The sequence below is a fragment of the Juglans regia genome, chromosome 16 (assembly GCF_001411555.2).
Source record: "Juglans regia cultivar Chandler chromosome 16, Walnut 2.0, whole genome shotgun sequence".
Classification (NCBI taxonomy): Eukaryota; Viridiplantae; Streptophyta; class Magnoliopsida; order Fagales; family Juglandaceae; genus Juglans; species Juglans regia.
This window is the reverse complement of record NC_049916.1, coordinates 9,443,874-9,458,238: the sequence shown is the minus strand read 5'-3', so window position 1 is coordinate 9,458,238 and position 14,365 is coordinate 9,443,874. Positions and strand designations below refer to the sequence as shown.

At 34.1% G+C, this 14,365-nt stretch overlaps 1 protein-coding gene across 1 annotated transcript; it reads right to left on the bottom strand.

The window, feature by feature from the left end:
- Positions 1–373: 373 nt before the first annotated feature.
- LOC109021441 lies at positions 374–3,190 on the bottom strand. Its single transcript, XM_019004059.2, has 4 exons — positions 2,979–3,190; positions 1,799–2,064; positions 1,010–1,168; positions 374–896 (listed from the first exon to the last, which is right to left on the bottom strand). Exons 2-4 carry the CDS (start codon positions 2,036–2,038, stop codon positions 648–650), a joined length of 648 nt encoding a protein of 215 aa, XP_018859604.1. The 5' UTR covers positions 2,039–2,064; positions 2,979–3,190; the 3' UTR covers positions 374–647.
- Positions 3,191–14,365: the final 11,175 nt, after the last annotated feature.

Genomic DNA, 14,365 nt, shown 5'->3' with positions numbered 1-14,365 from the left:
CCATCTCACGACAATCTGAAAGTAGTCTAGTGTTACAGGAGAATGGGCAGAGCAGATATGTAGACTTGTATTAATGTTATATATTGTAATAATATTCTATAAAGGAAACATGCACCTAATTCATCTGCTGACTCTGGCCGAATCCTTGCCCGTCCCCCCATTCACTCGCAAACCTCTCGAGTCTCGGCTTTGTTTGCTTTTGGCGTCCCATTTTTTGTCTGCCACTTTCACATGAAAACAGAAAACCCAAAGATTTCTGCCATAATTAAGGGAGGGGGAAGGGCCCACTATGATAAGTATTGATCTGAATATCCAAAGCAACCTTAACACTTAAGAAATAACAAAGTTTCCAATCTGAGAGTTGCATGCACAATCAACCAAATGCCTCGTGTTAATAAGAAAGCAACTATTTTTCTCATCTTTACAATCTTTCTTATGCTGTCAAAAAAATTCTTCAGGCCAGGAAAGATTTTACATCGGGGAATTTTTAATAGCGTTTCTGTTTTAGCACCTTGATAATATAAAAAAAAAAAATGTAAAAAAAAAAGTGGCAAATGAAAATGAACATAAACTGTATAAGAAATATATGGAATGAAAAGAACAAAAGAAAGAGAGTGGGAGAGGAGGGGTATGGTTTGTTTAAAGCATCAGAAATGAGGAGCCCTCAAAGGGATGCATTTCCTCTTGTGCCGGGGCTTCCTTGGCTTCAAAGCTGAACTTACCCCGGCCCCCCTTATCTCCTCCGATGAATCAGCCACTGAGATCGACGATTCCATTTCGTTTGTGTCTGTTTCTTGATGGCAATTTTCCTCCAAAGTTGTAGCAGCTTCTGGAGTTGGGAAGGGGATCATCAAATCATGGCTTTCATCCCTGGGCTTCACTGAAACTGCAGAGACCTGAAAATATATATGTAGAGCATAAAAATGGCTTAATACTTTTTTTTTTTTTTTGAAGTGTTCAAGCAAAGAGCATATCATTCCAAAAAAAAATTGAGGATTATGATCATTACCTTGCATGCAATGGAACAGAAGCGGTTAGTAAGGTCTTGTAAGTATCTCTCACAAGCTTCACAAGTACCACCAAACTTTGATTTAGTTGATGGTTTTGTATCTTTGGATTGAGGCCGGGGATTGAGATGCACGGCCTTCTCACCATTGATTTTATATGTCTGCCGAAATCAAGTCATCATTAGTTGAATGTAGATTTTCATGTACTCATTCACAAACACAGAAAGTAAAAATAACAAACTAAACAGTTGCAAGTGATCACTGATTTAAGCTATCAACCATAACTAAAACGGGCAGACCAATCAAAGAGAACAATCATCAGCAAAACTGATTTTTAATCAACAAGAGAAATCAAGCAGACCGATTAAATTTGTGATTGAATTAAAGTGTTAATCATTCCACAAACTAACAAAATAAACATTAATTGTAAAGATTATGTGGAAGATGAAATAATTTAGGTCAGGGGTTCTGGAGCTTAACTAATGATATATCAAATATAATCAATATTAGTTGAAGTAAAGATCAATTGATTAATTAGAAAAAGAACACCAATGAAGTGGTAAAAATGGCCAAAATATGAATTGAACTCCGCTTTGGAGTAAAAACAATCAGAAACCCATTAATGCATGTTCATATTTATTAACAAAACAACTAACACAAAAATTCTATGATTACATCAGTGCCAATTAATAATACCTGATGAACTATATGATATATCCAATTTATATTTCAAAGCCACAATGTCGGAAAGAAATAAAATTCTCATCAGATTGATAAGAATACAGAAAAACCTGAATTTTAGAGCAGTCAAGATGCTTCTGCATTTCATGAAGGCGGACAACATCATGGTAGACATATTTGCAGATTTGAAGCCGCCGGTGGAAGCAATGAGCTGCCATACAATGCCTACAAAACCCAAGACTGCAATCGATGCAAAATACATTCTCTTCGTTTTTGCGAATCTCTTGATGATGAATGCAAGAACCAAAGAATTTGCTCTGCAAAAGGGTACTAAGCCAATCTGTTTTCATTTCTTTATACAAAGCTTGCACCCTACCTGGAAAACAACCATTTCAATCGCTGCATAAACTTCAGAATACGCCCTTGAAAAATTTAAAGAATTATATAATCAGCAGAACTTTCAAAATTCAATGATCAAACTTTATCGAGATAAGGCAAATCATTGATTCATCTGGTACCTTAAATCTATGTATAATTCAAAAAAATTTATGATGTCCAAAAGTTTACATTTATGTTTTAGGCCTAGTTTGGGTACTGAGAGGTATTCTCAGAATACCTAACTACTATTCATTATTTTTCACTACTATTCAATATTCTATCATTACTTTTTTACTACTATTCACAGAATACCTAAGAATACCCCCAAACACAACCTTAGTCATCAAACCTGAGAAAATAAATCCAAATTTGCAAAACCATTTTGAAAAACCTATAACCACCCTAAATCATTACAAGGTCCATAACTTAAAATTTAGAATTAAATAGTAAAGTAATTTCATAGTCATCAAATTCACAAAACCTCAGTCAAATTCACAAGACCCTTTAAGAAATCCACAGTTATAACATAAGGAATCTAACTTCGACATCTAAGATTCAACGCCTAGTGGGAAAATTTATGAAAGCCCAACGTAATCGAAATATACCAATAAAAAAAAAAATTAGATTAGTTGAATCGAGATGATGCACTTTTTGTAGTCACCACCACAGTACATAGAATATGAGAAAGTAAATTTAAGCACTTGGAAACTAGAGATTGATATCAATTGCCAAAGAAGTAGTTTTCAGGAAGAAAAAAAAAAAAATCAATAGCAAAAGGAATTCAATAACAGTGAACGAGTAATTGACTAAGCAATTTGTAATCAAGAACAGTCTCATCAAATAAAAGAGAGAAAAATAAAAACTTTAAGACCCCATTAACAAATAACCAAAGAATGAGGAGAGTGATCTTACCATTTCAGATTTCAGACAGAAATTGCTGGATTTCAACGGGCAATCACAATCACAAAGAAAGATGAGAATTCTCAAACAATTTTATGGGGTTGTAAAAGAGCAAGATGAAACTACAATGCAAATGGGAATCTGTGAAAAAAAATTAAAAAAAAAAAAAGAAAAGAAAGAAAGAAATAAAAAAGGAAAAGAAAAAGCATAAATGGAAACAAAAATGATACAGAGGGTGCAGCGTACTTCACACTTATAGAAGAAAGAGGAAGGAGGCCTACTATCGGCGGGAAGGTGAATTTATTGCAACCCTTGGATTGAATTTCATCGAACGGTCATGCTTCTGGGGTCATTTTTTCTATGATAGTGTTCAGTGTGGGACCATTATTATTAAGGCCTTCCCCCAAATAAAATACCCTAAAAAGTATTGAAAAGTTGCATTTGTCATGATTTATTACCAACTTTTCCTTCCTCCGAGATTTTCGCTTTTGGTGTTTTCCTTTTCTTTTATTTTTTTAAATTTAGTGGGGATTCATGTATTTTCTAATTATGATGTTTCGATTTAGTGGTAGTTTTGATAATGAGTTAGATATGAAAATTAAAAATTAAATAAAATATTTTTTAATATTATTTTTATTTTAAAATTTAAAATTTATTTATTTTTATAGATGAGATAAAATAAGATGAATTGAGATAAAAATTAAAAAGTTGAATAAAATATTATTAGAATATATTTTTTAATATTATTTTTATTTTAAAATTTAAAAAAGTTGAACTGTTCATTTTATTTTATATTGAAAGTTAGGAAAATTATAATGATTAGATAAGATGAGATAAGATGTTTTTTGAAATCAAATGAGACCTTACAAAATTTGAATTAATTATTATATTTTATTTAAATATTTAAAAAAATTATAATAATTAAATGTGATGATATTAAATAAATATAAATAACTTTAGTATCCAAACCAGTGAAACCACCCTTAGGGCGGAAACAAATAATGAGTTTTCTAAATATTATTTTCTCTCGTCCTCAATTTTATTAGACTTTTAAAATTTTAAGTCTCATATTATTATAAATTATAAATTATAAATTCACAGGGATAAAAAATAAAAGGAGGCCCGTGAATTCTCAGTGTCTAAAGCATTAGGCATGACATAATTATGACACCTAGTAACGAGAACTAAAGCCATGTTTGTTTCAATGGAAATTTTTTTTAATATTTTGTATTTTATGATATCTGACAGAAATGGTCAACAAAATACGGATCACGTGATCGATGAAAAATGTGACTTTTGATAAAAGTTCAATCACTAACTGTATTTTTTTTTCAAGGAAAAAATCACAGTTATTCTCTATAATATAATAAATAGTTGTTAGGATATAGTTATAAAAATGATATTTACAGTCGTAACGTACGTAAATTTTACGTAATTTTTTTAAAAAGTGAATAAATATATCATTTATATTAAAAATTAATTTTTTAATAATAAATTTTATTTTTTTTAAAAGAAATACGTAATATTTATACAATTCATGACTGTATTTAATATTCATTTTTTGAAAACAACAACAAATAAGAAACTTAATTAAAAATATTCTTTGCAAAGAATGTAACATAACATTCACATTGGCCTCCATGCTCTTTAGCCAAATTTTAGTAAATAAATATAAAAAGTTGGCTATTTCCGACACTCTAAATTAACTTTTAGATTTCGTTTGGTTCCTCAACTTATCATAACTCATTATTATAATTTTTTTAAATTTTAATATAAAATATAATAAAAAATTTAATTTTTTCAAATTTTAAAATAATAATAATATTAAAAAATAATATTCTAACAATATTTTATCATCTCAACTCAACTCAGTTTAACATCCAAACGCAGCTTTAATTTTAATCTTGCTACAATATAATCTCAAATTTGGAATCGATTGTAGTAAGCTCAAACAATTTTTTGATTTTTTTATTCCGAATTTATATATTTAGATATATTTGTTATTCCTACTCTTTCTTTAAAATTAGAAAACAATATCATAAAAATCAAATTTTCTTATTTTTATTAATGTGAAGTAGATTATATTTTATATCTTTTAATAATATTAAATAAAACCAATTTTACTAAACATTTAACTAATTTTTATTAACAAATACACATTTCCACAGTCCAAATAATACAAATTATTTTATGGGAAGATTTTCAAAAAATATGATTGTTTGAGAGAGAGTTTTTAAATTATGACGATTAGTAAAAGATGAATTTCAAATATTCTCATTGAAAAAAAAAAGGTATTTTAAAATCTGACCATTTGTTATAGATGAATTTTTGGAATTTAAACAGTTAAAAAAAAATTATTAGAAAAAGATAAATAAGTAAATAATATTTTAATAGAGTAAAAAAGGAATAGAAAGAATATTTTAATAGAATAGGAAAATAATATTTTAATAGAATAGATAAATAATAAATAGTGGGATGTAGGTGTTTTGAAAATGTTGATGGTTAATATAGAAAAAATATTATTTTTGACTAAATTTTAGCTAGATTTTTTGGAAGGAGGATGGGAAAGATCGTATTTATTTTTAATTTACATCGAAACTAACAAAACCTTTTTAGTTATCCCCATCTCTATCCAATATTAGCTTATTTGTGGTTTTTTTTTACACATTTTTTGTATACATAAATTATAGGACTTTTTTGTGAATCATAAAAAATAGCAAGCTTATGTTAGTGTCAAGTTCTGTAATTTATAATTTATGTTGTAAATTATAGAACTTCGCATTCGTTTGTTTTCATAGATAAGATGAGATAGGTCGAGATTAAAATTAAAAGTTAAATAAAATATTATTAGAATATATTTTTTTAATATTATTTTTGTTTTAAATTTTAAAAAAATTAAATTATTTGTTTTATTATATATGAAAATTTTAAAAAATTATAATGATTAAATAAGATAAGTTGAGAGAAATTATAAAAATAAACGACCTCAACAAACTTGTTTTTTTTTTTGGATCTTTTTTGGAGCCTCAATTTACCTCAAAATCTTAATAGGATTCCATGACAAGAAATGACACTATACAGCAAAAGATGACTTTGACTTTTGTTTGCACGTTTAAAAAGAAAAAGAGTTTGACATTAAAAAAATAATAATAATAATAATAAAGAGTTGTCGTTTTACAATTTTCTCCGAAAGTCTTTATATTTCTCAATTGATTTGTTGAATCTATCTTTGTCAATATGGCAATATGAGCAAAACCAAAATCTAAAAATTCGTATATACCACTCCTCTTTGAACAACTTTATTATTTTCCTAATTTTTTTTACTCCTTGTTTACAGTAGAGGAGAGAGATTTACAAATACATAAAGTTATACCCTATTTATATAAATTATTCAAACAGATCTTTTATAGATGCTACTTGAAAGTTGGCCTATTCATAAAGTTAACGCCACGTAGAGGGGGCATGCTACTATCCAGTCTGCCCGACACATAGGCTAAACAGGTGGGTCACAAGCTCAATTTTAATCCCACCTGCTTGGCTTACATTATTTAGAAAGGAAAAAATAAAAAAATCCTACTTCGATATATTTTTTTTTTCCCTTCTTCTCTCTTTTCTATCATATCTTTCTTAGGTAGAGAGTAGCACTAGTACAAGATTCATTCACTCACTTAGCCACAGCCTTAGCATGGATCTCTCGAGAAGATTGAGAGACCCATAACTTTGTAGGTTTGCTTGGGTCGCTATAAAACTAATCTCATTGGTACATTTTTGTTTTTTCATAGGAAAGATATAACTCCATTCAATTATAAACTGGCACTTGCAAAACCTTCTCAATCCAAATGGCTTGTTGACTACAAGGGGGAACATGCTCCCACCAAACAAGTAAGTCATCTACATGTCTTGCATATCTAGCAAGTGTGTGAGTTGCTGCATTCGAAAATCTGTAAGCATGCTCTATTGCGCAATTCTGAAATCTTATCATCATCTACCTTACATCTATAACAAGGTTTTCCATCAACGAATTCAATTGATTTGAAGCTTGAACCTCTTCCACCATTAGTAGGGAATCACTCTCATACAAGTGATGTAACCCAAGAGGGATGCATAGTTGTCAGCCCCTAAAGATCGCCAACAGCTCAATTTCAGAAGAGTCTTGGATTGCTGCCTCCTTTTTTGTTGCTGCCATAATGACCTCTCCTGAACAGTCCTTGAGTACTACACCAATCCCAGCACATCCTTGTTCATGAAATATAGCACCATTTACGTTAAGTTTGAAAGCACCCTGAGGAGGGAGTTGCCATTTGAAACTATTGCTTATGCTGCCATGAGGAAGAGCATCGGTTGTTTTAAAACTTTTCTACATACTCAAAGCTTGATTGAAAACATCCTCTGTTAGTAGCTGTTTGTAGCTGTTTATCCTCAAATAACCACTGATTTCTTCTGTACCAGCTGCCCCATGCTAATAGGAAAAGCATTTCCAAAGCTTTTGTTTTTTTGCTCTCTTGCACATGTATAGCTACCTCCTCAAAAGTTGTATTTGTGGCATTCAAGTGTAACTCAGGGAATAAATTTTTCCAACCTGCTAACAGATGGGGACACTGATATAGCGCATGAGTAGTGTCTTCAACAGATTTAGAACATAGTTGACAGATGTCATCCACCACCACTTGTTTCTTTCTCAGATTTAATCTTGTTGGAAAACCATCCCTACATGCCTTCCAAACAAAGATTTTAACTTTGTTAGGTACTTTTAATTTCCATAAGCTCTTCCAGAATTGCTGTTTTCTGTTAGCATGTGATGTCTCTCCATGTGAGTCATTGTTTTCCATGCACTTAAACATCTTGTAAGCACTTCTAACAGTGAAGCAACCATTTTTCTCCCTTTCCCATATCGTCTTGTCTTGATGGCATGAGGAGGTTATAATCAGCTTTAAGACTTCATTTGCTGCTGCAGGAGGTAACATTCTTCTAACTTTCTGGACATCTTACCATTTGCTGTGAATGTCAATCAAGTCTTTAACTTTCTCACATCCTTCCCTTCTGTGTAACTTTAAATATCGAAAACCTAGAATCCAATAATCATTCCAGACATCTACTTCTTCCCCATTGCCCACTCTCCATCTGCACCCTTGAGCCAGATTTGTCTTGACTGACCATATCCCTCTCCATGCATAAGAGCTATTATGTCCCAGCTTGGATTTAAGGAAGCTATTGTGAGGAAAATATTTAGCTTTGAAAACCTTGTGCAATAAGCTATCCTCCATATGCAAAAGTCTCCAGCCTTGTTTAGCAAGAAGTGCATCATTAAAACAACTTAGTTTTTTGAAACCCATTCCCCCTGCACCTTTAGGCTCACACATGTTTTTCCAACTCACCCAGTGGATTTTCTTTTCCTCACTTTTATGACCCAGCCAAAATCTTGTCATCATTTGTTTTAACTCAGCAAAAAGAGATAGGGAGCTTGAAGCAGCTCATGGAGTAAGTAGGGATGGAATGGGCCACAACTTTGATAAGCACTTCCTTCCCACCTTGTGACAAGAGCTTCTCCTTCTAGCTTTGCAATTTTTGCCAAACTCTATGCTTTATGTCTGAGAATGCTTTATATTTAGATCTACCAATCATTGGGGATACTTATCATATTGCTGGAACTCTTGAATACTCCAAAAGGATAGGATTTCTTCTTGAGTAGCTAGTTTGACATCTTGCTGAACACCACCGAGGTCTTGTCTCTATTAATTCTTTGGCCTGAGGCCTTCTCATATGTCTCTAGGATTCTTTGCACTTCTTCATTATCCCTGAGAGTTGCCTTGCAAAAGAGCAGACTGCCATTTGCAAACAAAAGATGGCTCACCAGAGGAGCCCCATGACAGATTATGATCCCTCTCATCAGCCTAGACTGCTCAGCTTTATGTAACAAGGAAACCAAACCTTCAGGAGGTATGGAGATAAGGGATCTCCCTACCGGACTCCTCTAGTAGGAATAATAGGTCCCAATTGTTCACCACTAACCATAATAGAGAATGAAATTGTCTTCACACAAAGCATAATCAGCTTGATCCACTTTCTGCCAAACCCTCATATGCATCATAACTATTTCTAGATAGTTCCACTCAAGCCTATTATAGGCTTTGCTCATATCCAGCTTTAAGAACATAAATCCCTCTTTACCTGTTATCTTTTTCCTCAGGAAATGTATCATTTCATAAGCAACAAGAATGTTATCTGAAATAATCCTACCAGGAACAAAAGCACTTTGGGTGCTGGAAATAATAGCAGGTAGATTTAGGCCTCGTTTGTATTCATAACCCATCTAATCTCATCATTACAACTTTATCAAATTCTCACACAAAATATAATAAACAATTCAACTTTTTCAAATTTCAAAACAACTTTCCCAAATTTCCACACAAAATATAATAAATAATTCAACTTTTATTCTACTATTCAAAAACCATCTCAATCTATCTCAACTCATCTCTGAATCCAAACCACTCCTTAATTTCAGCCTATTTTCTAATACTTTTGAAAACAACTTATAAACCACATTACACAAACTTATAAGTCTAAACTCTTATACTTTTTCAGGCCTTTTTTTTTTTTGGGGGGAGGGGGGGAGTCAGAGTTATAAAAGTGTGATTTAAATATGGTGGAAAAAAAACCTTCATTCAGTGCTTGCAACACGGTAGTGGTGATTGATGCTCCAACTATGTGCCAATACTGTTGATAAAAAATGGGTGCCATACCATCTGGGCCAAGAGCTTTAGTTGGATTCATTTAGTTCAGAGCTTCCTCCACTTCTGTAGCTATGAAAGTCTTGGTGAGTTCCTGGTTCATCTCTCTTGTAATCCTTCCTTGAAGAGTAGACAAAAAGGCCATGTTGCCTTCCTGTGTATTTGTAGTGAAGAGCTCTTTGAAATATTGCAGAATTAGATAGTCTTTTGCATCACCTTCTTTCCACACACCTTCCCCATCTTTCAGTTTGCTTATAAAATTCTTTTTCCTCCTCTGAGAAGCTTTACTAAGAAAAAATTTGGTATTTTGATCCCCTTTCCTTGAGCCACAAGGCCTTGGATCTTTGCCTCCAGAGAATTTCATTTCGTTCCAACCAACATTGCACTTCCTCATGAGCTTTCTTAAAGACCTCTTTGTTGAGATGAGTAGGCTCACCATCTTGTAACCTTTGTAGTCTATCTTTAGCCTGTTGTAGCTGTCTTTGCACATTACCAAAAGATTGTTTGTTCCATTTTGTAAGATTTTTACTACACATAGACATTTTCTTCATGACACCTTCCATATCACCCTGCCCCTGAGAACCACTCCATGATCTCGAAATGACTTGTTCACAACCAACCGCCTCTACCCACATGGCCTCAAACCTGAAAGGTTTGGGACCTGTTCTTATAATTGCATCACCTTCTGTTTGCATAATAATGGGAATGTGGTCTGAGTGTGCAGCAAAACCATGGATCACCTTAGCAAATGGGAACATCTCAGTCCACATAGTATTGGCCAGATATCTGTCTAATCTTTCAAATATTTTCCTCATTTGATCTCGATTATTCCACTAGGTGATTTTCTGTCCAGCATACCCCAAATCAATCAATTGGCACTCATTGACAGCCTCCCTGAACTCCATCATTTGCCTTTCAAGTCTAGCTATACTCCCATACTTCTCTTCTCTACTTAAAATTTCATTGAAATCTCTAAATGCTAACCAGGAATGAGTTCCATCCCTTCATAATGACCTGAGCATCTCCCAAGTCTTGTGTCTTCTAGCAATATCAGGTTGCCCATACACCTCAGTTAGCTGCCATTTTCTTCTGCCTCTTCCATCCTCAGCTACCAAAACATCAATATGATTTATTGAGTAGCTGCAAATGGATAAGTTCACCTCACTTTTCCACATCAAAGCTAGACCACCACTAAGACCTACCCTGTCCATAGCCAAGCAGCCATGGTATCCCAATTGAAATTTCAATCTTTCTAACTTCTTTCCTATCAGCTTAGTTTCTTGTAGAAACAAGATCTCAGGACCTTCCTTCATGACGAAATCACAAAGTGCTCGAACTCCACGCGGGTTTCCAAGTCCATGGGAGTTCCAACTTATGATTTTCATTGCGTCCGGCAGGGTTGAGCATCAACCTCCACCGATATCTTAAGTTGGTTATCCAGCTCCTTCACTGTCAGCTTCCTTTGTTTTTGTTCGGTCTGATGGCTATCAAAGCCTGCCACCTCTATCTCCTTTCTCTTATGAGCTTGGCTCTCCTTGACATTAATAATTTCCTCAGTACTAGCCTTCTTCTTGCTTTTTGACCATCTCTTTGCAGATGTGTTACTTTGTTTTTCAATAGGTGTGACTAACTGCACCACTACTTGGCTCTCTCCATGTATTCCTTTTTGGATCTCATTGACCTCTTTCCCCCTTGCTCCCTTTGGCCCATTACTCATAGACGTTGGTCTTGTCCCAATGGGGTCTACTCCCATCTTTTTTGCACAATCCATTATTGGCTTCTCCCCATTACTTATTGCACATTCCTTAGTAGTCAGATGTTGATCCTGTTCTTTCATTGCCTGATGTAGTACTTCCTTGTTTGAACCCTCCTTTCCCATTTGGTGAGTTCCCATAACCCTCATTATTAGCTTGCCCCATGTCGATTCCCATGCCATTTTCATCCTTTTTTCCAGCCTGTTGTTGCACCAAATTGGCATCATAACTAGTGGTTCTTGATGGCTGTGAATTCCTATCCCTTCCTCCCTCAGGTCACAGTAGTGTTGCCGCTTTCCCCCTCCTCCTCCAGTGCGCATCTGCTGGCCAAATGGAAGAGCATCCTCCGAGAAGAGGTTCTTGTTGATCTGCCATACACTATAGTCTTTATGATTATGACCTAGTTTACCACAGGCATAGCAAAAATTTGGCAGGTGTTCATAGGCAGAACGTACCCAGTAGGAACCCGGAGAACCTAGATGGATATACTTGTCTCTCATCAAAGGCTTTGCTATGTCAATCCTTACCCTTATCCGAATGAACTCACCCCATGCAACCTCCCATTGCTCCACGTCAATATCCTCAACCTGGCCTATGCTTGCACCAATGAGTCTAGCCACCATTTCATTCATAGCATGTAGAAGAAGATCACACAGCCTAATCCAAAAGGCTGCGTCCTTGATAGTAATCTTGCTTATCTTAGTTTCTCCCTCAAATTCTTTCATCAGCACCAGGTTCTTATCAAAAGACCATGGACCTTCCCTTTACACTCTTTTCTTGTCAATGTAGTCTTCAAACTCAACTAGCAGCACATTGGACCCCAAGTCTTTGAAGGATATCTTCTTCACTGGATGCCAAATCTTCTTTATGGTTTGTTTGAATGCTTCTTTGTTTTAATACTTATCCGTGAGCACTGAAATCATAAGACACCATGCACCTCTGGTTTTTGACTCCTCAAATAAGGAATTTTCGACCAATATTACCTCTTGTTCTTGCTCTGACAAAGAGAGCCTTTGACAAAGCTCATCTATGCTTTCTTCCATTGTGAAGACAAGTAGCAAAGCCCCGCGTACTGGGAAGAGGCCCCTGCACACATGCAGGGTTGGAAGTGGCCTACGGAAAAACATACCTTTAGGGTGACGGCACATGGGCACGTACGGAAAGAGCTCTCACGAAGGATAGCATTTTTAATCTCATTCATACATTTGGTTTGAACGACAAATTGTTTGGATGCGTTGCTTTAGCAAGAGTATTCGTCACTTTACAACACTTGCTTGGTTTATAATATGAGAAAATACTATTAAACCCCTTAATTTATATCATTCACTTTACCACTCACTTTGTCCCCACGTGGCTTATTAAAACAATTAAAAATAATTTAAAAAATATATATTCAAAACAAAATGTCATCCAAAAACACAAAAAGAGGAATATTAAAATCTAAATTTCCTCTACCCTTTTATATTTGTATTTTAATTTTTTTTTAACAAACTTTCAAGATAGTAAAATGAGTAGTATAAATTAAGAATCATAATAACATTATCCTAATATTTTTGGTTTGGATAAGCTGGTTGTCGAACAAATGGGTTGTCCAATATGCTTTCTTGTCCAACAAGTACGGATGGCGAAGGGCAGAAACAAGAGTGGGTACAAAATTAGCCACCCCACCCAAGCAGGGGTGAGGATTAGGGGTGCTACCCGCACCCTACCGGAGCCGAGGGGGTAGCCTTGTTCCCGCCCCCCCTTCCCTGCATGGGTGAGGGTTGGGGGTTTACACCCTGGCACCTGCCCTTCACACACAGGGAGAGGGGTACCCTGTTCGGATGCTAGGGTGTGGAGGCGAACACTCCATCTGTCCATGCCCCTCCCCCCACCCTCCAGCCTTCCAAATGGGCCCTCGGCCCAAAGCACGCTTCTGGGCCACCTATAATGGGCCAAAACTGGCATAGAACCTACTTCTGGGCCATTAATTAACTAAAAAAGAAAAGAAAAAATGCAAATAAAAAAATAATTTACAATAATATAAATTATATACTACTAAGTTACAACTAATAATCATAACTAAATTATTACAATAATACAAATTAAGATAACACTATTATAAAATTATAAATTCATCTAAAAATATTACAAGTTGTCACATATTTTAAATAAAAGATGATAACACAATAAACTATTAACAAACAAATTATAGCAACATTACAATTAAGTACAAGAATATCATTCCAATCGGAGAATTGACTTTGACTATTTGACATTGGAATTTGGGGTGGCCATGGTGGTGGAAAAGTCAGTGAGTTGTGCTGTGAAACTATTAGATCATAAAACCTGAAACATTAATAGGAAAATAAATTAGAATTACAAACAAGAAAAAATATAAATAATACAAACATATATTTGAAATGAAAAAAAAAAATTAGAGTACTAACCAAGATGAGATTGAGATGGAGATGACAATAAAAATAAGATCATTGGGTCATTGAGATTAGGATGGGGCATATGACAATTAGACTATAAAAGCTAAAACAAATACAAGAAAACAATTAGAATTACCAAAAATTGTATAAATACAAAAAATAATTAAGGAACAAATTATATAAAGCAATGGCAAATGGCAATGGTGGCAGGTGGGTCCAATAGACACGAAGTCATATTGTAGCGTAGGTAGACGTCGTCTCATGTATCACTACAACATTTAAATTTGTAATTAATACTAGTTAAATGAATATAAATAAATTAAAATAACAAAATAAAATCCACGATTACCAAATCCAGGTTGATCACCACCATCCTTTTTGTCAGCCCCCTCAAAGTGAAGAACATCACGCTAAAATACTGAGGACTATCTCTCCAAGGACAAGATATTTCATGATATTGGTTTTCCACCAAGAAACCCCTAAATTAATTTAGGAGT

Coding starts and splice junctions, on each gene's coding strand:
- LOC109021441 (XM_019004059.2), bottom strand. CDS start 2,038: ATGAAAACAGATTGGCTTAGTACCCTTTTGCAGAGCAAATTCTTTGGT. Junction 1,169..1,798: donor TTGACTGCTCTAAAATTCAG/GTTTTTCTGTAT, acceptor TGATTTCGGCAG/ACATATAAAATCAATGGTGA. Junction 897..1,009: donor TCTGTTCCATTGCATGCAAG/GTAATGATCATA, acceptor ATATATTTTCAG/GTCTCTGCAGTTTCAGTGAA.